Source organism: Zonotrichia leucophrys, chromosome 5 (assembly GCF_028769735.1).
Source record: "Zonotrichia leucophrys gambelii isolate GWCS_2022_RI chromosome 5, RI_Zleu_2.0, whole genome shotgun sequence".
NCBI classification, from domain to species: Eukaryota; Metazoa; Chordata; class Aves; order Passeriformes; family Passerellidae; genus Zonotrichia; species Zonotrichia leucophrys.
In genome coordinates, this window is record NC_088175.1 from 28,968,464 (window position 1) to 28,994,332 (window position 25,869).

Below are 25,869 nucleotides of genomic sequence, written 5' to 3' on the forward strand. Positions count from 1 at the left end.
ACCCTTTACAGAAGCTCACTGTATTCTTCTAGATGTGGTGATGGTGTGAGTACTCTCCATAGTCTGAAGCAGTCACAAAGCTGTATGAAGTTAGTATCACAGCCTGCTTTAAGTCTGTCAGCTAAGAATGTCAGTTTGGTCTCTGTCCGCTGTGAGAAGCCTGACCAGTGAGCCTGAGTATGTGTTTGTACTGAGGCCAGGTCTTAGACCAGACAGAAAGAGATCCAGAAAATCTGAGGAATCCAGATAAAACCGCAGATGTTTTCCCATAGCTTTTTCAATAACATGCCCTGAAAAGGAAGATGAGAGACTGCAATAATCTTGCCAATTATCTGTGTCAAAGATTTATTGTGCAAAGGTCTCATATTTGCTTATATAAAGACTGATATCCTGCTCCCTTCAGGGAGGCAGACAGAAAAAACAGACTGATATGTATATTAGAATTTTTTTTAGCCTCCACTGGAGAGATGCACAGATCGCAGCACAATGTTGGTTGAGCACTTCCAAAACCCCAGTGAAGGGCAACTGGAGGAAAATTACCCTGGCGAGTGCTGTGTGAATTGCTGTAGAGATGGCTGGTTGTATGGAATGCTGTCAGTCCTAGACAGAACAGCTCATGTATGGCAATACCGCAAAAGATACCAAAGATATCCAAGCCCACTGGCTTGGATAGCTTTTGACTGCAAGGGGCTTGGTGACAATGTAACTTCATTTGTGTTTAAAATGAAATGCTGTAGAACTGGAAATACTCAAAACTTACTTCCCCAGAAAATAAGGAAAGTATGTCTGCTTTTAGCAATAAGGAAGCAGTATGAGTATTCTGCAGCTCCTCACAAAATCGTGAAAAATTCAGTGTAGCTAGAATTGCCCTTTCTGTAGCTTGAAAGTAAACACACTAAAATAAACAGTTCTATAGTACAAAATGTTGTGAAAAAGCTGTCACCCTGAGAGTGAACAGCCTGTATTAAGATCAGTCACTAACACCTTTCTTCTTGGGAGTGGGGGGTTAAATGTATCTATAACACAGTGGGAGGAAGGGAAATGCTGTGGTGGAAACTGGATTTTGTATTTTACTGGGGAAGCTCATGTCGACAGTCTGGGGCAGCATCAAGATACCTGTAAATATTTCTTCATTTGAAGATACTACTGTCCTTGCTTCCCATTCTGCGTAATAAAACTGCAGACCTCATAGCAGCAACGTGACAGCTTAGAGATGTATTCCCCTTGCTCTAAGAAAGACACTGAAAGGGCTGAAGTGTGCCCAGAGAAGGGCAATGAAGTTGGGGAAGGGTCTTGAGCACAAGTCTGAGAAGCAGCTGAGGGAGCTGGGGTTGTTCAGTCTGGAGAAAAGGAGGCTCAGGGTGACCTTATTGCTCTCTATAACTGCCTGAAAGGAGGCTGTAGCCAGGTGGTGGTTGGTCTCTTCTTTGAGGTAACAAGTGACAGCACAGAAGGAAATGGCCTAAAGTTGCACCAGGGGAGGCTTAGATTGGATATTAGGAAATGTTTTTTCACTGAAATTGATGCCAACTATATTGGAACAGGCTGCCCAGGAAAGTGATTGAGTCACCATCCCTGGAGGCATTTCAAAGATGTGTAGATATGGTGTTTAGGGACATGGTTTAGTGGAGAACTTGGCAGTGCTGTGTTAATGGTTGGACTTGATTATGGAGGTCTTTTCCAAACTAAATGATTCTGTTCTGTGATTCCTTGTAGAGCTCAGCAGGAGAGGTTCTGCTGGGAAGATCATACAAACCACATCTGTCACTTCAGTATGGAAAATATGCCTGACCTGTGTAAACAGATTCTCATGCAAAAGCAGGTTTTCATGCTAGTGTGGAGTAATATTGCTGGGTAGTTCAGCAGTAGTGCTAAAATACAATATCTTACTTCCAAGCTCTATTGGAAGGCATGTGAACTGTGCTTGAACAGTCTGGAAAACTTTGTACACTAACAACTTACTAGTTTGAAAGGGTGTTGCCTAGTTTGGCTCTTCAGTGAATGGCAGTGCTGTAGAGATGCTTGACCTGTTTTTCTTTCCTCTCAAAGTTCACAGTCAGCACCTAGGTTACTGCTACAATTTTTAAGAAAGGCACAAGTAATTACTGTAAACAAGTCCTGTCTGCAGGAATCAGGAAGCGTACTTACTCTTCTGGATGTTGTCTGACAGAAGATGATGGCATTGGAGCTAACCATGGTGCCCCTGACAAGGGTCCTTCCTTCTTGCCTTGCACAAGCACGTTATCTTAGAAGTGTTTCTCTGTAGCACTTCAAATTCCTGAAGCAACCAGTTCATGCATCTTATCTGTTATGGAAAGGTTTTTATCATATATTTAGACTGTCATAATAACTGACTATTTTTTTTGAGGCAGGAGTGGAGAGCAGAGAATGAGTTTCATGCCAGCAGAATGGAAGTTCCTATCCTGAAGCTTTTCTGCACAGCAGCTTCTTCAATTTGTGATGCAGAAAGATCTTGGTAGTGGGAAAAGCTTTTCTGCTACTGCTTGTGCTGTCCCAAAAGGCTGTAACTGCCTCACAGTCTAAGAAAGCATTGTCCAGCATTTTCTTCCCAGGGCTAAACTCTGGATGGTTAAGCCTACAAAACTGAGAGAAGCATTTAATTTAAATATAAGTAGAAGGATGAGAATTACTGGTAAACACTGTAAAATACAATGCAAACAGAGCTACAGAATGAAGTAATGAAACAATGAATCTTTCCCTTAGTGAGTTATAAGGAAAAGTTATTTTTTTTCTGACTTTTTACAGAGCTTTCATTTCGCTTTTGTACTTCCTTTCCTGATTCTTTCCCTCTTGTTCTAAATTCCTGGCTGGCACACTTTTTTCTTGGTTATCAGGGCTGGGTTATTTCACTCTGAATTTAAAAGTTGCCTTGTGTTTAATGTGTCTGTCTGGATCGCTGTAGAATACACCAAGGTGGGTTTGGCCCTTGAAGCAGTGAGTATTAAGCCAAGCCTGTGATACTTATGATGTTGACAGCATCCTACTGAAGGGCTATTCAGAAGATTCTCTGCTGGCCTGCTGAAGCAAGAGTTAAGATATCTAGATGGTCTTTTTAAAAGTTGTCATCTGACTTGTAGAAAGCCGAGTCTCTGAAACTACTTGTCTGTAGATCAGATGCACATGATCTTAAAGTTAAATAACTGCATGTGTTGGTAGGTGGACATCACTACTGCAGTGAGATGTAGGGGGAGTCAATAGTACCTCATGGCAATTAACTGAAGAGTTAATTTATCTATTAACCAACCATTTCCCTTCTGGTAAGGAGAATGTCTTTATTGTTGCCAATTAATCTATAAACCAGAAGTCCAGGGATAACACATCCTCTATGCTGTTAGGAAAAACCCTTTCTTTTTTAACAGTACTGGAATAATGTTAGTAATAAATGTAAGAAAGCTGCTGCTGCTTTCACAAGCTACTCTGTATTTAATAAGAATACATGATATTATGTATGAACAAAGTGAAATTCCAGTCTTTTCTTCAGTTCTGCTGTCTCTGACACTTCAGAGGAGTAATACAGCAATGGGGGCTACTTCCTTTATTACTCTCTACAGCTTTGAGACCTGTGGGTGGTGAAGGCTGTTACTCTGTATAGCTGATCAGGCCAGAACCCAGCTCTGAACAGCTCTCTGGAGATGGCAAGGTAGGCCCGTAGAAGGAGACTTGTCAGTTCTGTCCCCAGACAGTCCTTCAGAAGCTTTGCCACTGGAGTGCTGGTGATAGCAAGTGTAAAGCTGCATGAAGTGGGGAGAAGCTCCTGATGCAACCATCTTCAGTTAAGCATTGTATTTGGAGTGTAAAGGGGTAAGAATATAGTTAAGGAAAGTGAACCCTTGAGTGTTCTCAGTATCTCCTTTTTTAATATTCCTTCTGTGCGATGGAATGTCAGACTCGGCCTTCATTTAGTATGCATCTCCTGATGGGCAGCCAGCCCTTGGTAGGTTTTGAACTAATGAGATCAGCTATTTCTAATATCTACTTCTTGGTTCTGCTGTTGGCAGCAGTTACACCAAACATAATGAAGGCTGGATGCCAGCTTCAATTTGAATGCTTCTTTCAGCATTTTTGAGGAATTGATTTAGGGACCAAAGTTTGTAGAGCTATCGAGTTATAATGGGTGGCATTCTCCATCCTGGAAGATCTACAAGGACAAATAATTTGTGATGGAAGAAGTGCCCTTGTATAGTTTTATTTCCATTGGAGCTCAACCCTGAAGATGTGGCTGCCAAACTGAGTTTGCAAACTATGTTCAGTCATCATGTCTCCCTACAAGATTATCTTCTAGCAGAATAGAGCAGTTCCAGAGGTGGTGGTGGTGTTCATACACCTGCTTTGTCTACAGTAATAGTGTCTAATACATATGACTGTGGCTGAAGGGTGACAGTGGTTGTGGTGTAGACTAGAAAGTGGGGAAAGGGTGTCTGGCTTGAGGTAAACTCAGTTGTATGTCTGGCTGTGAGTACTTACATAATGTGCCTTTTGTGCATGCTGAAGGGATTGGTGCTTATGTAGGAGACAGTGTTCAGGAGGTTATGAGGCCATCTTTGGTAAGACTTGCTATCTGCTTTTTGCAGTGGGCAATCTCTGGCGTGGCTAGAAACTTTTGTTTTCTTGGGAAAAAGGGTTTATGGGAGGAGAATATGTAATTTTTATCTTGCTAGTTTGGGGTATTTAGGAAGCTTATCAACCAACTTGGAGACTCTGCTTAGAGTAGGTGCCCACTCTTCAGCAATAACACTGTGCAAGTAAAGGGCAAAGTACTTGGAATTGTTGAGAGAAAGACAGCATGATAAGATGTTTAAGAGAAGGGGATCCAGGTGAATTGATGTCAGGTAATGTTGACAAATTTTAGGGGCTTTGGGTTTAGAAGGAAGCCCTTTATACTTATCAGGATACTGATGAAAAATCAACAGAGAATTTGTACTTCATCAAACAACTTATTAATTCAAGAATGCTTCAGCAAAACTTAGTTGTCATGAGACATGCTTGCATTTTATGTGTAGCCCCACAGAACATACCAACGACTCACATGGAAAGCTTATATCAAGACTATTCCAGTACTCCAAGCTCTTGCAAATGGGGATTTGGGAAGGATTCCTAGGCTGACTGCATAGCCAGTCCTGCTAAAAGTAGTGCAGGAGGGAAAATAGGCTCAAGAAAGTATTATTTCACAGTCACTTTCTGTAAGTGGGTAGACTTCCCACAGAAGTCTACAAATCCTGGAACTGGCTTTTAGTGGTTTATACAGTGGAGGGTAAGAAAGTACTTCAGTCTCCATGACTTGAGAGACCTGGGGCCGAGGAGGAAAAGTCTGAGCAATGGTTTGAAGCATTCAGTATGCTAATGTTTGGGAAGCTTGGGCATCACTCTTCATGGAAATCTTGCTTGAATTACTGTCCTTTGTTGAAGTATACACCTGGTATTACTTCAGCCCTTCTGCTTTTCTGGGAGCTTCTTTTGAGAAGAACATATCCCATTACAATGGAATCGCTGACTTCTCACCTAGTGACAGCACGAAGTTGTAATCCTGCTACATTTGCTAGTGGAGATCAACAGCTTCAGCTATCATTTTGACAGACTAAAGTAGGGGATATGGTTTCAGAGAGATTAACTTGGCATAAGGTATACAGTACGGTGTTTTGAGTTTGTTTTTTGAGTTATGCTGAATAAGCACTGGACTCCTTAAACTGGAAAGACTGGATTGTGTTATTAAACAATACAATTTAGTGAAGACAAGATTCCACGTTTTATATTAATGGAAGTTTTGCTGTTATTGTCTTGGGACAAGAAGTTCATTGCTTGACTGTTCAAACATTTGGGTTTTCTATCTGGTTCAACATGTATAGTAGCAAAGGTAAAGAGAAGAAATAGTCCAAGTTAAACATACCTTTTCTTGTCAATGTGTTTGACAAATTAAATATAATCTCAAATTTGTTCTAGGCTTACATGTTACCTTGGCTGCAGGAATGCTTTGAGTAGGAGAGTGAGTTTTAACAGAAACTGAAGTAATTACGTCAAATAAATTAAATCATTCTCTACCTTAATACTGCCAGACTTACTAGAAAGATTTAAAAGTTGTGTGTTAGAAATGTGAGACTTAAGATGAAGTTTCTGTTTTGTGTTTAAGTTTGGGTTTCCTCCACTGTTCAGATGATTGGTGTACTGAACTTATGAGATGCTTAAACTTGTGACTTACAAAACTGAACTTGGATTTTATGAAGGCGGTACAGCCATGTGGATATAACAATTGTGTGGCAGAAGGGATTATTTTAAAATATGAAATTAATTTCTTGTCCCTGATGTCTCTGGCATTTTCTTTCCCACAAGTAAATGTAATTAGGCACTTCCATAAACTTGCATGTCAAAAACAAAAATAGAGAATTTTAAAAGTTCACTTTCTGACTGCAATGACTTTTTTTCCTATAAACAATGAAATCACAACAATAAAAATCCCAGAGAGCTGCTCTGAGATGAAGTGCAATTCTAAGGGTTTCTCCCAAATCCTTGGTGGGCTCTTCTACCAAACCTTTGGTGGGCACTTCAAATCCTCCATTAGGCAGCTTCTCTGGATCTAGTACCTCATCTTCTAAAAACAGAACACAGCTGCTGCATCATGTTTGGGGATCAGATTGCAAAGAAAACCAAAGTATTATTTCTTAGCTAAAAGTAATCTAACAGATGAAGCATAATCCTTAAGTGCTGCCCTTCATTGCTGCCTTTGCATTACACAAAGCAAAGCTTGAGGAAAGAAAAATCACTGTAGAAAAATGAAGTTTCTAGCCTGTAAGAGCAAAAAACTGTCTTGAATTCAACTCATGCAAATAAATGTAGAGTTTGCTGGCTTTGCAGTGTGCTCCCATGCATTTGCTCAGCCTTTACCATCCTCAAGCACAGGCTCTGTGCTTTGAACCCATTCTTGTTTGCACAGCTGGAGGCTTGGGATTGAAACGTAAGTGGTGCTTTAACTTAGGCTAGACTCTTCACTTTCCAGGAGGGGTGACTCAAGGAATAAAAGTATTACAATATCTTTCTTGTAAGCACCTTCTACCTGGGGGAAGTGCCCTTCTGAAATTTGTTGGGAAAGCCTTAAGTCTTAAAAACTGTATAAAACTGTAGGAGCTAAAAATCTCCACCCAAGGAGTGGAACTTCTTAAGATGGAGCACTTTGAGAACCTTTGTCTTAATAAGTTATCCAGGTGCCAGTGAAGTACAAACTTGTGAGTGTTTCCAGAAAGGGTATATTAAAATAAATAAATCTCTTCCTTCCCCTGCCCCAAAACACATGACAAACTTCCCAGGAAGTCCACTTCAAAGGCCTTTTTTCACTTGCTAGATTCTGAGGCTGCGTGGGCACTTTCAGGACAGAGGCTGGACAGCCCAGTCAGCTGTTGGGAGTTTGGTGGCTCTGGTTGGTATCTTCCTGCATGTGTAAGACTGCAGACCCTGAGAGAGTTTTTAAGACTTTCAAATTCTCCTCTTTGTATTCCTAGAAGCGAGGCATTTTGGGTCTCCGGCTCAGAACAGGATCTCTGACCCCTGTGAAACCTGCTAGGATTTTGTTTCCATGGCAGGAAACTTGGCTGAAGTCCAAAACCCGTGGTTGAAATTAAGGCCCTTGTGCCCTGTAGGCAACCTGCCATAGGGCTGAGAGTCTTGCCCTGATTAAAACTGTAACTTGGCTTCAGTTCTGCCTCCAGAATGGCTGGTTGCACCAGTTTGGAGCCTGAAACTGAAGCATAAAAATGTGAAATGATTCTTTCCAACAGCAACAAAAATGTTGAGAAGTTTATAGTCTCCCTTAATGTGTAAAATGGTATTGTTTTCCTGAGGAGTTCTCTCTGGGAAGGAGAGAACTCATTGCTCATTTGTACTTAAGTCAGGCCAGTCTGAGTACTTTGACTAATGAGAGGGTGATCTGTGCCATATGAATATACACCTTTGGTAGATGAATCACCTTTCCCAAGACCTGTTCTAAGGGTCTTCAAACTTGAAATCTGCCAAAACAGGAGTAAAGTATTGCATGTGCTGTTTTTGTCTATCTCAGTTTTGTTAGGCAGCAGCACTCTGCAGTACTAATCTGAACTGAAGCTGCTAAGTAGCAGAGGCACCTCTGTTTTGATCTGTAGTGAACGCTAGATTTGTTTCTCAATAGATTTCCACTTTCTCACGTTCGTGTCATTTGTGTCCCTTGCTCTCTCTTTTCCCTGAAGCCTTGCTAAGGCATGTTACTGTGGTACTACAATGCCTTGGCCATTTCTCGTTACCTCCATCACAAAAGGCTCTGCTGTTCTGTTTGTGCTTATAATGTACCCAGATGGTGAATAGAATGAGTGACCACCAAGCTCATTTTCACTTGTGGGGTCAGACCTTTTTCTGCTAAATAACACAAGTGTTCCCAGCTGCTGTGCAGCTGCAGGGAGTCTGCTTTCCTTCACAGGCATTAAAAACCCTTTAATCAGTGTTTGTTGTTTGTCAGCAGTGGTGTTGAGGTGTGGAGAAAAAGAACAGATATGCTTTGTTGGCAAAGTTAACTTATTTCTGACCTCTTATCTTCCCTTTTTCTTTTCAAGTCTGAAGAAGTAGAAAGCAGTTTGGGAAGTGGTTTCTGCAAGCACCTGTGTAAATGTATTTGCTAAAGGAGGAGGTTTGTGTCCTTATACAGATAGAACGTTTGACATAAAAAGATGCTCTGAGAGCTGCATTGAACTGGAAACTCTTTAGGGCAGGGACTCAAACTGGCTGGAATAGGCACTGTGCAGACTCCCTTAGTGTAAATAAATGTTACATAAATACAAATACTGTTGCTTAATACTAGTGTTACTTATCTTAGTATTGAGTCTATATTCAACAGATCCCATTTGCAGTCTGGTCAATTTTAACTTTTTCCTGTTAAATAGATTATTCCTTTTAGTTTTGGAGGGGGGTTTGTTCATTTTGGTTTTTTTTTTTTTTTTTTTTTTTTTAGCTGAGGTTTTGTGTTCGTGGTGGTTTGTTTGTTTTCCTTTTAGTTGTACTTTTAATAGCTTTCTTCTCATGAAGGAAAAGGGAGGAGTTAAGAGTTGATAAGCTGTCTCCAATCCCATTTGCTTTGGTTGTAGTCTGTTCTGAAACAAATGGGAACACAGAAATCAAGAAGAATCTTTGAAAAATTTCAGAGCTAAGATAATTATTTTCCTCTTCTTTCTAGATGAAGCTTGGAAACCTGCTGGTGCTGCACATGATTGCAGGTTTGCTTTTTCCCTGAGTCCAGGTTTGCTCACATTGTGTGTCTGTGTGTCGAGAACCAAGCACTGCTCTGTGAGTAGTGATTTAGTTGTTTGCAAAGTCTGTCTGTGTGTGCATCCCAGAGCTGTTGGGACATCAGGCTTTGATTTGGACTTTGAAAGTCATCGTAGGACATTTAGCATTAAAGGCAGAATATTTACCTTGCTGCTCTTCCCCTGGAAAGACCAGAAGATCACATTCCTGTCTCCTCTGTTTGGGGAGGATGGGTACCAGGCATTAGGGCACATTGCTCACAGCCCTCAGTCCAGCTCAGCAGTATCTCCAGCAGTGACCAAGCAGCTCTTCTGGAGCAGGGCTGTGTCCTTGGGAAAGCAATGCCTGTAGAATTTTTAAAATAAAAGTAGGATTTATAAAATAAAAATCAAACTGACTGTATATGGATTGTGGTCCTACCTGTTTAAATTACAGAACCAAGGAGTCTCCCCATGGTAGACAAGTTTAGCATTCATCCATTCTTTTTCTTCATGCAGCTGAAGTTGCTTACAGTGGAGGTCATGCTCTTAGACCAGCAAAATGCTCAAGGAAGACTTTTTCTGCTGGGCAGGAGGAGATGTGCACTCAAAGCATTTAGTATATTAAATGTCGGTGTGTGGTCTGCATTGACCATCACTTCTGCAGCCTGAATGCTTACCTGCTAGAAGAGGACAAAGAACCACCATTTTATACCTGACTGCTGTCAGGGTTACTGACCAAAGATAAGGGCTGTGAGCTGCAGTGGAGCAGGTACCCTACTCTTAAGGGGAGTTTTTGAAGCCCTTCAGATCTCCTGGAGATATTGCTGGCCTTTCTGGCAGCATAGTTTGCTTGCGTGAGAAGAACTCTGATCAGACAGGTGTGATCCTGGATCCTTCTTGAATTTAATGCAGACTCACAGTTACAATCTACCTGAACAAAACAAGCACCATCTTGTGCAACTACGTAAACCATTAACTTTTTTGGGCAAGGCAGGTGTGGCATTTTCAGTGTCTGGAAAGCACCGAACGTGCTGTGTGGGCGCCCTACTGTAATCCAAATTACAAATGCTAAAAAGGCTTTTGATTTTTTAAAATTTTTTTTTCTAATAACGTGATTCTTGGCTTAATTTGGGTAGGCAAGAACTTCACAGACTGCATTGGGGTGCTCTGCATGTTTTCTCAGGCCCACATAATTAATCAATGTCGAGTTGTTTCTCTGTCTGCAAGGAGGCACCTGAGGAAAGCTCTTCCACAGCCTTAGGTTTAACTTGTTTGTCAGCCCTAAGAACAACTTTCTGTTCTTTAGAATGACAAAGGGGTGTTCTTGACATATTAGTCCCCTCTATACTAAATATTTTGGTACAGGCTGCAGAAGGCTTGAGTTTTCATGACACAAGAAGACTTTCAATAAGTCGGTAATAGTGTTTGATGCTGAGAACCAGTATTCCAGATTTTCTTGTTGAGCCTCTGGCTGACTCATACCTGTGGAACTCAGCTTCTGACAAGGAATTTGCAAAAAGTTTCATGTCTGTAACTCAAGTCTCCAGCTGTGATAAATAGGAGATCTGTGTGTTCCTTCTAAACCAGAATGGCTCCTGTGTTGAATTGAATACTTAATTGCTACATGTGCACTATACTGTCCTATCAGGCAGCTCTGCTTTGCAAGTCTGTTTATACTTTCAGTGTCTGACATCCCATGCTGAGAGGAGGCTTCAGCATCTTCAGTCTGTTGCTCTTTGCTGAATGTTTACAGTCACTACCAATATTTGCATTTTGGGGGCAACAGAAAGACATTACTGTCGCCAGAACAGTTCCAAGTTAAGTTGTGATAGTCCAACCATTGAAAAGAAAAAAATCTGGTCCAGCTTTACAGTGTTTTTATAGTCTAGTCCAGGTCTCTATAAACAATTTAAAATTGCCTTCAGGATTAAATTTTCCAATTTCCCATTTGGAGCAGGTGTTGCCAGGTTATAGAATGTGTTGCAGAAAAGGAACAAAAACATTTCAAAAACACCGTACTGTAACAAATATGTCAAGTCTGTGGCAGAGGAGATCTTAGAAAATGTTTGCCCCACCAAAAGTAAAATGAATGCAAACCTTGCTTACTTTTCCCAGCTGTCATGTTTAAATAGGGGGTTTAGTAATGTGCTGGTCTTAAAAAGATCCTGCAGTACAGTATGAAAATATGAAACTTCTCAATTGTTTTTCATTTAACTGGGGAGAAAAATTTTTTGTAATGAAAAAACTTACCAGCAACCAAATTTCAGAGATGCATGTTCTCGGAGTGGTTAGAAACCAATCCAAACTAGGCTTCAGGCAATGTTTTTTCAACAGTTTTAACCTCAAAGCATAGAGTAGACAGCTTTGTAGGAAACTGTAACACCAAGGTGATTATGGCAGTGACTCACACTTCCCTGTAAGGCATCCAGCTATCAACACACTTGGAGAGCTGTGTCTTTGTGCATGCAGGCAGGGTGTCAGTCAGTGCCCATTTGCCAGCCAGCTCTGAACTGCTGAGCTCAGAACTGCTTTGACAGTGGGCTGGGATATCAGTGTGTTAGAGAGCAGCTCTGGTGCCCCCAGGCTTGCAAGGGGCTGTAGAAAGGGGAGGTAAGGATGGGGAAGTGCAAGGCAGGTTTGACTTGCCTTTTATTTGCTTAATCTGCATGGAACTTGTTTGAAGAATCCTCTGAAATCTTCCTGTGAGCAAGTGATTGGGTTTGGGCAATAATTAAAGGTCTGACGAACCACTAAGTGGGGTAGTATGGAAAGAGAAAAAGGCTGCTACTATCATGACTTGCCAAAAATTTCTGCAAGCAAGTAGTTATGGAAAGATCACCGTCAGTTTGGATCTTCAGGAAAACAATATGAACTTGGGAAAGAGACCTGGGTGTCCCTATAGGCAGTTCAGAGTAGAGTTGAGGGTACAGCAGTAAACTCCTTCCAGATGTTGGGATTTGCAGGGAACAAGTAGACAAAAGGTGGGGACTCATGTGCATTGTGGGTTTCCCCATCACCAAAAATAAGGCAGAATGCCAAGGAAAACAGTAGTGATCATGATGTGGAGAGAAGTGGTCTGAGTAAGAAGTAGGAAGGTTGGGATTATTCAAACTATGCAAGACTGGCGAAGGATGCCACATTTGTACAAAATGGGTTGCATCATGATGAAATGCCCAGGAAGAAGAGGTATGCAGAAAGATGATATAAGTTCAAACTTCTGAAAGGAAATAGATTTTCACATAGTGTGCAGTTAGATTGTGGGATGCATGGAGTGCAATTGCCAGCTGTGCTGGGTGTCATCAGGAGGGAACAAAAAGGGACTTAGGGAGTGTGCAGGTATGCTCTGGTAGGTGGTATTCACAGATGATATAAACAATGCTTTCAAAAACATCACTGATATAAAACTGGTTAATGTATGGTTCAACTACCAAGGCCGATCTTGATAGTTTATTTGTATTCCTCTGTCTTTGGTGATAAATTTTTTGTCTGACTAAAATTGTCTAGTACCCGATATTGTTTGTGGCACAGCACTGGGCAAGCTAGGCTGTTGTGACTCAGTATTGCCCTTCCCGTGTGGGTTGTGTTTGGCTTTGCACATCTTACTTTTTTAGAGGTGAGGCAGAGTGAGTAATGTTTCCATTTTATTAAAAAGAATGGACTAGACCGTTAATATTTTTTAAAGATGTACGTGTTTCATTAAAGTTCCCTTCAGGCAAGGTCAGCTTTGTGAGGCATCTTAAAATGCATTATAGTCGTATTGTTATTGTCATAAAGAAAAAAATACACCATGCTCAGTTTGGGAAACCAAACAAAACCACTGTTTTTTCTCTCCCTCCTTCTTCACGTCCTTCAGTTTTTAATCAGCGACCGTGACAGAGACCCACAGTGTAACCTGCATTGCTCGCGGTCGCAGTCCAAGCCGCTGTGCGCGTCCGACGGCAGAACGTACGAGTCCATGTGCGACTACCAGAGAGCCAAGTGCCGCGAGCCCGGTCTGAGCGTCACGCACCGCGGCCGCTGCAAAGGTAGGTGCATTCCAAATGCCTCTGGGAGGAGGAGGAGGGGGCAGCCTTGTAAGAAACTGAGTTCTTAGACCTTTGAGTTTAGTGCCGTGCGCTGAGAGTAATCTGGTCTGGAATTGTGCATTCCTGCAAGCATGGGTGTCTGAGTCTCGGTTTGGGCAATAGAGTATGAGCTGACTGAATTATCAATGAAAGAAAGCAAAGGAGCCACAGACATCACTGGAAAAGGGCTGAAATATATTTCTGCAGACAGAAACAGCTGGACCCATGGAAGTACAAAACCAAATCCTGAAAGCAGACTTCTTCCTTGCTACCTGTGCTGATGAGAAATCAAGACTCCTTTGACCCTTTGACTGGCAGGAATTTGGAGTGGGGAAGATTCTGATGTACATTAGGTGTCTAGTCCCTTTTCAGACATACACAGCCTTTCTGTGCTGAGCTGTTTAAGAAAGCAGTGCATGCAAGGCTTTACATGGATTTTTTTAAAACCTTTGGAAGTATGAATACAGCCCCTCAATTCAGCTCTTAGTCTAAAGATGAAGTTGACACCAATAACTCTTTAAAAAAGTTTCTTGTCACACAAGTGATTTGCATTTACAATGAAGTGAAAAATGAAGTGGAGTCCATATTCTGAGAGCACGATTGGCTCAGAGGGCAGATGGCACAGGTGTTTTTGGCAGTGGATTAATGTGACAGGAGAAACTCATTAAAATCCATGTGACAGGATAAAAAGAATTCATTTAAGCCTGGAATTTATTTATAAAGGCTTTTTTTACTATTGTAAAAATGTATCTTTGTTAGAATTTCTTGATATAAAATGGAAATCTCTTTTCAATGTATTGACAGACTTTATAGTTCGGGTGAATTATTGGCCTCACTTCAAATATTGCTGTCTTTTAAACAGTTTCTCATTGGGAAAAACTTACTCATATATTTTTTTTTGTTTGTTATTCCACCACTGCTGCGTTGGTTTATGGCAGCTTCTCCCATAGTATGGATTGAGGCCTTTGAATCAGGCTTCTTTCTAAATACTGGCAACCCAGAACTTTTCTTCACAAAGCTTGAGAAGCACTTGGATTGTTCTTGCAAGTGATGCATTTTTGAGTATCACAATAAGAGGCAGTATAGTGAGAGTCCTGTTTTTTCTTTCATTCCTTGAGCAGAGTGTTTCAAATAAGCAGCTCCATAGCTGATATTGGCATATAAATGGGCACTGTTCAATTGCTTAAAACATGACTGCTGAAATGCAGTACATCCATATACTAAACTGTTTATGGAAGTAGACAAAATTTGCTTCCCAAACTACACGGCCTGCTGCATATTGTGATTCCAGAGTCCCAAAGAAATAACTGAGACTCTTCTTTTGTCTTGGACAGAGGTAAGGTGTATTTTCTTTCTGCTTTCTGATGCAACTGTAATGTTTAGTTGAAGCTAACTTGCATTCTCCTTTCCTTTTTCCTCTTACCCTGTGGTACTATACAGTACCTAACAGCCTGGGAGTGTTTATAAATTGCAAATCTTGCTTTTAACCCACTGGCGCTCCTGCCAATCCCTGTGAAGCAGGAATATTCTTTCAACTATATCACATGCAAATTTAACCTAGCTGGTAATTTCCATATGTGCAGCTCTTGAAAGGTATTTTGTTTTTCTAGCTGCATTAGGAGCATGACCTCTAGTGCATAAAGATCACAGTTGTTGGCAAATCTGGGCAGTTGTGAGACAGCTGTGCTGAACTACAGGCTGTTGGCCAGGTCCGTATTGTGTACTTGCAAAACGGAAGGTATTTCCAACAGTGTTTGAGCACCCTATACTGCAGCAGGACATTGGGTATACCCTGAACATCCTTCACTTCTCCTGCAAGACACATGCTCTACAGGGGTGCTCTCATGGAAGTGTAAGGGATCCCATGGGCCTTCAAGCTCAGTCATGTACAGTTGTGAGAGATACTGCACCCAAGAGCTTATCCTTATGGAATGAGAAGTTTTAACTTGCACTTCACTTTCTGAAAGGGGAAAAACAGCAGGCGACTAAAATAAGTAGAAGAGAAAGTATCCTGTGGACAGCAAGGCATAGTTCTGCAGCCCAGATTATCATAGGCTTCCAGTGTATATGCTGATGGCTTGAACTGTGCTTGTGCCAAGGAAAACAGAATGGTTTCCATAGTGAGAACAGAACCTTTTTGATTCAAGTTAATGCTCTGTTCTCTCTCAAGAATCTAAGGACCTTTAAAGATGAAATCTTGCCAGCCCTTTGGGAGCTATAACCCTTATTCAGCTCATATTTGTTGCTAGCTTCCTCACGTGCTTTTCAGTGAAATTCCTTCAGTGCTAAATTATCTGAACTCCCTCGAAACCCTCATGCATCACAAAGGGTTAAGAGTCAGGAGCAGCTTAAGGCGATCAAATTATGGCATCCCTGGAAAATGGAACCTCGCTGATGGGATTCTAGAGAATAGTTCCAGATGCTATAGCTGTGTCTAAAATACACAGCCAAGCAATGCTACCTGAATCTTTTCTCAGGAGGCGTCGTAATATCAGGTGTTAAATAAGAGTTACACCTCAAAACTGGGGGGGTGCAGGACAAATACTTGTTAATCTTGACAGCTTGCCAAGAGGCATTTATGCAGTGATTGTTTTACTGGTATGTATCTGTGGCTTAGAGTACATTTAAGTTCTGTGTGAACTGGTTTATTTCTAGGAGCTTCTTTGGCTTATTTAATTACTATGCAGGAGTGTTCTAAAAGTTCTCTTTAGATTTATTAATTGGATTGATAAGTCTGCTGGTACAGAGTTTGCTCTTCTCCCAAGTCACTGTGTAGAGTGAACCCAGCTGTAAGGTACTGGTGGAGATTGTAGCAGGACCTTCAGCCTTTCTCCTGGGAGACAGTAAATGAACAGAGCTTTTGGCTAATGTTCTAGAAAGGCAGGTCTTCTGACTGGTGGATTATTTGAAGATAATCTTCTCTGCCTACTATTTTTGTTGGACGGAGATGATGTTTTGAAACCAATTTGTCTGCTTACTAGATCCATGTGTTTTGTCTTCAAATTTGCTTTATTCTCCCTTGATTGTGAGTAAGAATGTCCTTCCTTGGCAGCAGTTAGTAAAATCTAAAATGGCTCTTGTGATCACTTTGCAAATTTAGGCATGTTCTGAATAAATTAGGGAACTCTGGAGTAGGAATGCAATATGGATATCAAAAAAGGAACAAAGTGCATTGATGTGAAAGGAAGACAGGAAGGTGACCAGGAGTAGTCAGTGTGGATGGGGAAGTCATGCTTAACCAACTAGATTGCCTTCTATGGTGGGACAGCTGGCTGGATAGATGAGGGAAGAGTAGTGGGTGCTGTCCGCCGGGACTTCAGGAAGGCATTTGACACCCTCTCCTATGATATCCTCACAGGAAAGCTTAGGGAGTGCAGACTGGACATGTGGACAGTGAAATGGTTTGAGAGCTGCGTGAACAGCTGCTCAAAGAGGTTGTACAGTCTCTTCCTCTGGAGATATCTGTAGCTGTCTCTAATCAGTCCTGAGTAGCACGCTCCAAGGGACTCTACGTTAGCAGGAAGTTTGGACAAGACGACCTCCAGTGGTCCCTACCAACGTGAACCATTCTCTGTGGGTGACCAAGTTTCAGATTCCTGGTGTAGGACTTGGCCCAAATGAAGTGGAAAACAGTGAGGAGAGTGACTAATGATTAATATCCTGTACAATAGACAGGCATGTTTTTGTAGTTTGCTGAGATCCATTTTTGCCTGTTTTCTGCAAATACACAGATAATTGAGTAGATGGGTATGAACGTGCTGACTTTAGTGTAGCTGAACTGCTTCATGTCTGGTGGAGACCTGGCCTTTATGAGACAGTTACCTAATGGAACTGAAAATAGTTGATCAGTTTTTGCTATTTGAACTTTGGATACAAGCATAAGAGAATTAAAAGTAAGTAGCTTTAATAGATTTTAGTGGTTGCATTGTATTGATTTGCTGCTAGTGTTATGTGAATCCTGGAGATGTTTTACTTTGTGTTGTTAGGAGAGCTTGGGTCTTTATACTGTGATGTTGTATGGTGTCAATACTGCCTCTGCCTGTTGAAGAGATGTTGCTGGAATTCTTGGAGCCTGTTCAGGAGTGCAGTGTGTATATTATGAGGGACACGGTGGTCTTGTTTGAATAAACTATTCATGGATAAGATCAGCCATGGTAACTAGCCAATATCATTGCAAAATCCAAATTATGTGCACCTGCATTGTGCTGATTAGGCCAGAGATGTCAAAAATATCACTTGTAGTTAACAATCTCCTCGTTGCCAGCTCCCAGCTTGAGAATTAATTTTCTTTAAAAGGCAGCTTTCTGAGCTACAGTGAATGTGTCCCAAGTTTGAAGATATTTAAAGTAAAATTCAGCAAGTCTGCTTTCAAAAGCAGTTATGCTGTTTTGGTTTTTCACCTAATGTAATGGAGGGAAAAGTGTCCAATTTAGTCTGCTTGAACCATGAAACTGGAATGCATTAATGCCATTCTGGTTTATAAACATGGTGTTTGATATTCCAGATAACATTTCTAAAAACAGTCAAGAAAGCGCTGAAACACTTGGGTAAGCAGTCAAAATGCAGAATAGCGTATATGAACCTTCACTCATAAGATTAGGCTTTAGTAAAATTTGTAATGCATCTTATTTGGGGTGAGCTATTTGACAGTTACTTTTTAAACACTTGGCACTTATGTAATACTTTACATTTTCTAATTAACAAAGCAAAAATAGCAAGGTGAAGTCATCTCACTGAAATCACATGTTGATGCAAACATTATAAAAATACCAGCCTGTGGAGTGAGGAAGAGAAGGATTGACAGTCCTTTTAAAAACAAACTGGTAAATGTTGATCTTAAAGGTACTGTTTTTACTGGAACTGATCTGTGGAAGACTGACAAAAAAGATAGCAATATGCATGCACCTCTCCACCCAGCGTGGTATAAAGGTGTTCCAAATCAAGGCTGTAAAAGGACTGGCATGCCCTTTGGAAATCAGTGAGGGAGGATGGGAGAAGTAATCAATCCTGAGTGTTCATGAACAGGAGAAAAACTCTCTCTTCTCTGTACTTCAGCAGCAATTTGGGAAGAGTCACTGCTTGAGCCAACGACTGAAGTGCAGAAGGGGCTGCAACAACGATGAGCTCTTCAACGCTGTGGTGTGGTGGTGGTGTGCTCTGAAGTATGCTCTGCTGGGTGGGAGTAGAGAGTTCAATCTATAAAGGTCTGTTAAAATTGCCAGGAGAGACATGGTAGCCTTAGCAATGATGTGTTTATATTATCTTCTGAAAGTAAGGGCTTGATCTTGTGCAGGTTTCTTTGTTGATTAGACAAATTGGACAAGAAATGGGTTAGCTTCCCTTCTGCCTGGACTTCTAATGTATTTGTACTGTGGGGGATCTCACAAAATGTTTGTTTCTACCAGCTCAGTGCTGATGCATTCAGTTTCAGTCGCGTAGTTGTGAGTGTGCCAGCACGAAAGCAGATGGTATATGGAAGTGCTTTATGCTTCTGTTTTATGTTTGGGAGAGGAACCAGAAACGCCTGTCTGCAGTCTTGTATCCTCATATATAGAGACTAGAAAACACTTTCATTTGGGAATTTGTGGTTTGATTGTCATGTAAGAAATTCAGACCTGTTTTTTTCCTTGCAAGTGCACATCTCCATAATCTATGCTGATTTTTTTTTTTTTTCCCGCTACTTGGTTGTCTCCTGTGAAGGAGAAGTTGAAAGTGATTTCAGTCAGGCAGATATGAAACAAAGTGCAGGCACACCATCTGGTTTTGTAGTAATGTCCTCTATCCTGCCAAGCAAGATTAGATTCTTAAGCTTGAACAGGAGATCTGCAGGTGATAGGTGTTCCAGTTAAAAGCATTGCAAGTTCTTCCTTTTCAGCTGAAAGAGTGAGCACATGCTTGGAAGATCAGTTGGCAGGACTATCCTCCACTGGAGATGTGCAAACAAGGTCTGATCATCTGGTCACATTGGCAAGCAGGCAAAAAGGAAATTCCATGTCAAAGCTGATGGATAGCTAGAAAAAAAAATACAGTATAAATTTTATTCGAGTTTTTTTTATTCTGTAACAATTTCACACTTTCTACAGGTGCATAGTGGGCCCACCTGAGATCAAAGTTCCATATGCTTTGGTATTTTGCAAACAGCCAACAAACAAATTAGTCTAAAGATAAGTGACATAGGATCAGAAGTGACATAAGGTCACACAGGGGTGAGGTGAGCAACTTGTAATCACTCAGTGGTTATTGGCAGAATTCTTACAGGTACTGTTGCTTCCTAATGCAGAGCCTAAGCAGCTGGCATCTTTACTGTGTACTATTGCCCTGAATCATTCTTTTTCCAGAGAGAGCAGTTTGATTTTCATAACTTCAGAAGACTTGTGAAATCGTTCTTGGGAAGTAATGTGATCTGTTTAAAATGAAACTGTGTTGACAAAAACTTAATCTCTTGAGTCATCAGATGTATAAATAAAGTGCTCAGCCTGAAAGCTGTGGTCTGTCTTTATCAAAACTAGTTACAGCATTGTCATTGATTTCTGTGTCTAGAGATGCCTGGATGGAAGTTACTTCTATTGCCACACAATGTGAACTCAGTTGCTCTAAGAACACAGACTGACTTTCTAATTTAATGCTGATATTAGTGATTCTGTTGTCAAAGTTCATGTGATTGATGAAACAGAATGGGATCTTCAGGGATCCAGTGGAATTTTTTGTTAACCAGTATGATTTCCATGCCTGGTACAATGAGGATTGAAACTTGTTCACTCTGTATGGTACTGCTAAAAGATTTTGAAGTTTCCGCACTAAAAATCTTTCGTAAGTGGATTCATGGGAGAAGAAAGAAGGTGCTAGTTCTGGTGTCAGAGTGTCATGGAAACAGATGTTCACTGTTTTCCTTCTCTTTCTAGACTGAACAGCAGTATTGTTAGACCTGATGTTTTAAAATGTAAACACTGAGTCAGTCTGGTTCTCTGCAGGGCAGAACTTCCCTCTTTTTATCCATCAGTCATTAGAGTTAGACTTATCTGGGTATACTCTGTAACCATGAGCTCCACCTGGAAGGGGTTAAGGTCATGCTACACTTTGCCATCATCTGAAGTAAGAACTGAGATCTTAACCCCTTCAAACTCTGCTTGCAGAGCAATTTTTTTTCTTTTCTCCAAAGTGAGTAACTGATATGAGAAAGTTGTAATGCACACCTGGCTGTAAGCACTGGGACTAGAGGTAAAAGCTGGGTTTCAGGAAAGCACAGAAAACGAGGTATCTGCCTCATCTGAACCATACAGAGGGGGAAGTTCATATGGATGACTGGCTATTTTAGTATCTTCCTGGGAGAGTTACTCAGAGAAGAGGGGATCATCATTTCTTTTCCACAATGCTTGCTGCTTGGACTGAATTATTTGGTGATATTCAGCCATCTAGTTTCAGGCTGTTAATGGCATTTCATTGTGTGGACATTGTGCTCCAGTGCTGGTTGAAAGAAGCTTCCAGGGTCCTTAGATGACCATAAAAACTATTGGCTAGGAAATTAGGCAGTTCTTAATTAACTGAGTTGTAATTTCATTGTCTGGGTTCATATTTGTCTTTAGGATTATGAGTGGTAACTCCATATCTACCTTGTGAATATACAGGTAATGGTCTTTTATACTTCATATTTATTTGTTTTGGGGTTTTTTCCCTCACAGCTGCGTGGGTCATCTGGTAGCTTTTGGAGAGGCCAAATTGCAATGTGAGTTTTGCTTTTCTCTTGGTAGATGCTGGCCAAAGCAAGTGTCGATTAGAGAGAGCTCAAGCACTGGAACAGGCAAAGAAGCCTCAGGAAGCAGTCTTCATCCCAGAATGCAATGAGGATGGATCTTTCATGCAGGTAAAATTTCTATTTGCTTCATTCAGCCAAGCTTTGGGTGTCTGTGGGAGATTCAGTGTTAAGGGGTGAACCAGGTGATGATAGCAGAGTGGGTGCACACTCTGACCCAGTTACTTGGGTAAAAATTTGAAAGCTGGGAACTTTGTTAACCAAATAGAAGTTTTGATTCTGTCACAATACCTTAAAAGACATACACATATGCAATAGCACCCAGCTCCAGTGTAGTACAGAAAAGAATGGCAATAAATTTCAGCATTGCATAGAAAAAAAAAAAAAGTTGCAGGGGACGTCATTTTGTCCATGAAGAGGGGCTGCAAAGAGAGGTGTGGCTTACACACACAGAGCAGGGTGGATGCAGCTGATTCTGCTCTTACCACTGCTTCATCTATCCCAGGAATAAAAGCAGTCTGTTCAGCCTCTTCCTTCTGCTGGTTACTTTTTGTGCTATATATCCTGTAGTGATTTGGAGGACTGGCAGAGAGGAGATGAGGCTGTTTTGTTTGGGTTTTTGATTCCTCACTGTTCAGTCGCTGAAGTTTGCCAGAGCAGGGTAGAAATGAAGAGTGATACCTGGTTCTGTTACCCATTGCATATTGGGTGGTGCCCTAGTGCTGACTGAACTGGCTGTTAAAAATGGCTTATGCACACTTTCCTGACACAGTTTCATGCTGTCTGCTCAGTTTTGCATGCATCTAAAAAGCTAAAAACCCGCAACCTACAAAACCTGGGACCTCTATTTTGTGGGTTTAGGTAAATCACAGAATGTTTTTTGCCTAACTTTTCACACATCTCATACTGTTCTAGATACCTTCTTTCTTGGAGAAATTTTAGGATATATTGGTTGTTTGCAGGGTCTTCTGAAGCTAAAAGAAAGTCCAAGACAGAATCAATATTTTCTTAAAAAAAGATGAGAAAGGCAGAGAACTTTGGATTTGGTGTAAACATTTTGTGATGCCTGGGGGGATAGGAGAGGAAAGATTTTTTTTGTGATAACCCACCAAAAATTTTATTCCCCTCCTCAGCCTTACCCTCCCATATTCTGGTGTGTGGGAGTGTTTTTGTTTTGTTTTTGTTTTTTGATTATGATGTGGAAAAAATTGTATTCATCCTGCAAACTCCGCATGGTTCTTTAGAGCAGCATTCTGTTTCTGTACTGTGTGGACCATCATGGTAAGGTTGGGATAAGAGAAGATGGCTGCAGTTTCTTGCAGTTTAAGTGCACTTACAACTGTTGCAATTGGATTTTGTGTAGAGCTTCTCAAATTCTGTTGGCACTGGAGGCTAATATTTATAAAAGCTATCACAGTGGGCCAACATGGAACAAAGTGTTCCATGTTAAATTTCATAGCTCAAGAAAAAAAGGGTAAGGAAAGCAAACTTTGAAATGTCTATTGTCTGTCCATCAACCTCTTGGAGAGGAAAGTAGGTGAAATTTTTATCTTTATAAAAGATAAGGCTGGACTGATAGTATAGTTGATAAAGCTTTGTTTCAGACAGGTTTATTTTGAAGGTTGGTACCAGTGTTTGGATTGTGGAGAAGTTGCTGGACTTTTCCTTGGCACATTCCTTAGCCAGTGCTGGTTGCCAGTTGAGGGAGAGCATGAAACTGCTTACAAAAATTGTGTGGTGTCAGTTGGCAGCCAAGTGGTATTTCGCATTCTTCCTCCATTCAGTTCTATCTGTGAACACTAAAATGCTTTTGTTTTACCTGGCATGATGAAGGAAGCCTCTGATCTCTTTGTATCTGGAATTAACTGAAATTCATACAATTCCTTGGTTCATAAAAATACCCTGTGTTCCACATACCTTATGAACCAGCTTCATCAGTTATATTGCAATATTTAAGGTAATTGTCCCTGCATAAGATTTAAATGAAAAATAATGTCCAAGAAAGCTAACTAGTTTCAGCCTGCTTTTGAGACAAATATTTCCTTTAGCTTCTGGTCAAAACAAATTAAATTTTGATTTAAAAAAAGATGTATAAAGACTAGAGTTTTAGTGAAAAATCTAAACAGTTTTGCTTCCAGCAACTCATGAATAGATCTCATTCGGTGGAGGTACTTTTTGATACTGCATCTCTTGTGCAGAGAATTGAAGCTCTTGGGTTCTGCTCTACAGGGAGGCTGTGTTCTTGTGAAGTCCCTGAGGCTTTGCTGAAGTCAGCTCTGGACTGTTGTTAGTTTATTCTGGTTCAATACCTGAATGTTGCTCCATCTAGACTCCAAAATCTCAGATGGGAAGTCTACAACAGAACAGCATCTCTTAATGAAGTTTCTTGGAAGAATACCCATTGTGCTCTTCAACATGGAATCCCCATCCTAAAAAGAGTCTTAAGCAGATGCACATGTTTCAGGGTAAATAAAGTTGGCTAGGGAGACTTCTTCAACAACTTCCCCCTTTCTGTGTAACTGTTATTGAAAGGGAGTTTTATGTAGAAGAAAAATTCTGATCAAAGACGCATGCATATATTTAGAATATCAAATGTCTGAAGTGTTACAGCACTCATTCAAGACGTAGATTACTTGCTTTTAGGTCATCTTGCTGAGCCAACTGAACACAGTAGTATTCAGACCCACATCATTGTCCTTGCCACCAGACTTCGAGAGTCTGATTTTTAATTAAACTAATTAATTGTTGGGAATTCTTGAAATTTTTGTAGGACTGAAAAACAAGAGCGGTACAGATGTGGGAGAATTAGGTAGTAGTATCTATGTTCAGAGAACCTGCTTGGCCTTAACTGGATTGAGCTGTTGCTTTTGTAGTTCATCATAATTATCTTGATTAAAACTAAACTGCAGTCACTCTGGGTAAACACTGAAAGTGGGGCTGTTCGTCTGAAAGCAGCTCAAGTTTGCCCTTTGCAGCTGCTGGAGCTGTAGCCAGTTCAGTGCTGGATTTGGGGCTGGAGGCGTACAGGGAGTGATGAGAACACAGCTCCTCTGCCAGAGCATGTGCCACTAGGCAGCGGCTGCGGGAGGAAGACCATGCTCAGCTTACTTCCTCCCACTTCCCCGCAGGGCTGCATCTGCCATAGTTAGATGTGGCAACAAGGGTGAAAGGGAGAAGGGCCTAAAGGCAAAGGCCTTCGTTTGGCTTGCATTTAAACCCTTTTGTAGAGAGACATCACACACGTCTTAAAACACTTGTATGACCTGTCTGGTTTTGATTTCCTGTGAAATTTAGACTGAAATCAGTGTTGCCACCAATTCTGTTGCTCAGCTGATCAGTTTTCCAGTTTTCTTATGCATGACTAGGTATAATGGGGTTTGTGTACTGCATCAAGAGGAGCTAGCACTTGTCAGTTCACTGGCTGTCGTAACTGTTTCTATGCAACATGTGTGCTGCTTCCCTTGTTGAGTTCGTGTATTGCAAAGATCTTATCAAGTCCCCTTTTAGTGCTACTTAGGCATCTACAAATGTGGCATGCATTTGCAGGATGGAGAAGTGATGCCACTTGCAGGCATGATGGGATGACTGTAAATGGGGAAGCAGATCTGATTAACTCCTCTGGAATTGCTGTGTCTTTATATTTCAGTCTGTGTGGGCAATATTGCTTCCTATAACAAAATCTCTCTACAGTTAACCCACAGTAATATAAGCAGGCAGATAAAATTTGAGTTATTCACAACATAAGAATGTTTGTTAGATACGAGTAATTTGATTAATTGTAGAAAACTGAGGTCACTTTTGTGCAGAATTAACCATGACTAAAACCAGTTTGTGTTCCCAAGACTTTTGCTTTTTTTTGCTGGTATGCTGTATTTTCCATAAATGCCATTCCTTTTCTATGCTGCACTTAACCTGCTGCGATCTGTTCTTCATAAACAACAGGCACTAGTGGGTAATCTGCACACTTTCTTTTGCTGCCTAGTGCCATTGGGCTTGTTGCCATGGGCTGAGGGAGACTTGCATTCTTCATACTTTTTCCCCAAGCAGTTTTTCAGAAAAGGTTGCTGAGATTTTAAATGGGATCTGTTTCAGAGAGATTAATATGAACATAAATAATGTTAATCCTGCCTTGGGGGTGTAGTTTTGTGGGACTTTGTGGTATGTCTTACTGTTTGCTGCCACCTTCCACTGTCTAGTTGTGGTCTAGTTGTGGTTTCTTTTCCTTACAAGTCTGCATAAAACTGAGGACAAATTTCCTTGGAAAGTTTCTTTGAGTTTAGGGTTCTTAAAATCTCCCTCCTGGTGCAGTTATGATGTAGCACTGAGATTTCTGTTAAAATGAGTGCATCAGTCAAACCTGTGGTCTTATGACAGGTCTGACAGTCAGCCCCTATAATGAGGGGCTGGCTATCAGAGCAGTTCTGCATTATCAGATAGCTTCCAGAGCATTACCACATCTTGTAATATAAGTCTGCTTGGAAAGAGAAATCAGTATTATGGTCCATACCAGTAGTTTCACTCTGCACTATGCTAATGCACATAAAAAAGTTCTGTTTTCTCCCAGGTTCCCCAAACAGCCCTTTCTAAAGATGTGGGGACCCCTTTCAGCTTTCAGTGTGATTTCATGATCCATGTCTGCTCCTCTCTATTGGCTAGTGTAGTGTGGTGCTGAGCAGAATTACAGACTTACTTCTTAATGCAGCAAGGTACAGTGTAGACATCCTTCATTCCCGGGATGCTGTCTGGTATTCCATTATTCAGTGCTCAGATTTCAGCAATACTAAGCTCTCAAAGAATT

General features: G+C 41.0%; 1 protein-coding gene across 6 annotated transcripts in view; it reads left to right on the forward strand.

The window, feature by feature from the left end:
• The window catches only part of SMOC1 (SPARC related modular calcium binding 1), a 147,256-nt gene that overhangs the window by 46,515 nt on the left and 74,872 nt on the right, over window positions 1-25,869 (forward strand). For all 6 annotated transcript variants that reach the window (XM_064713670.1, XM_064713665.1, XM_064713666.1 and 3 more), the window contains 2 exons: window positions 13,111-13,282; window positions 21,070-21,182. In XM_064713670.1, the coding sequence (XP_064569740.1) occupies window positions 13,213-13,282; window positions 21,070-21,182 (183 nt within the window). In that variant the 5' untranslated portion in view covers window positions 13,111-13,212. The remainder of the gene's footprint in view (window positions 1-13,110; window positions 13,283-21,069; window positions 21,183-25,869) is intronic.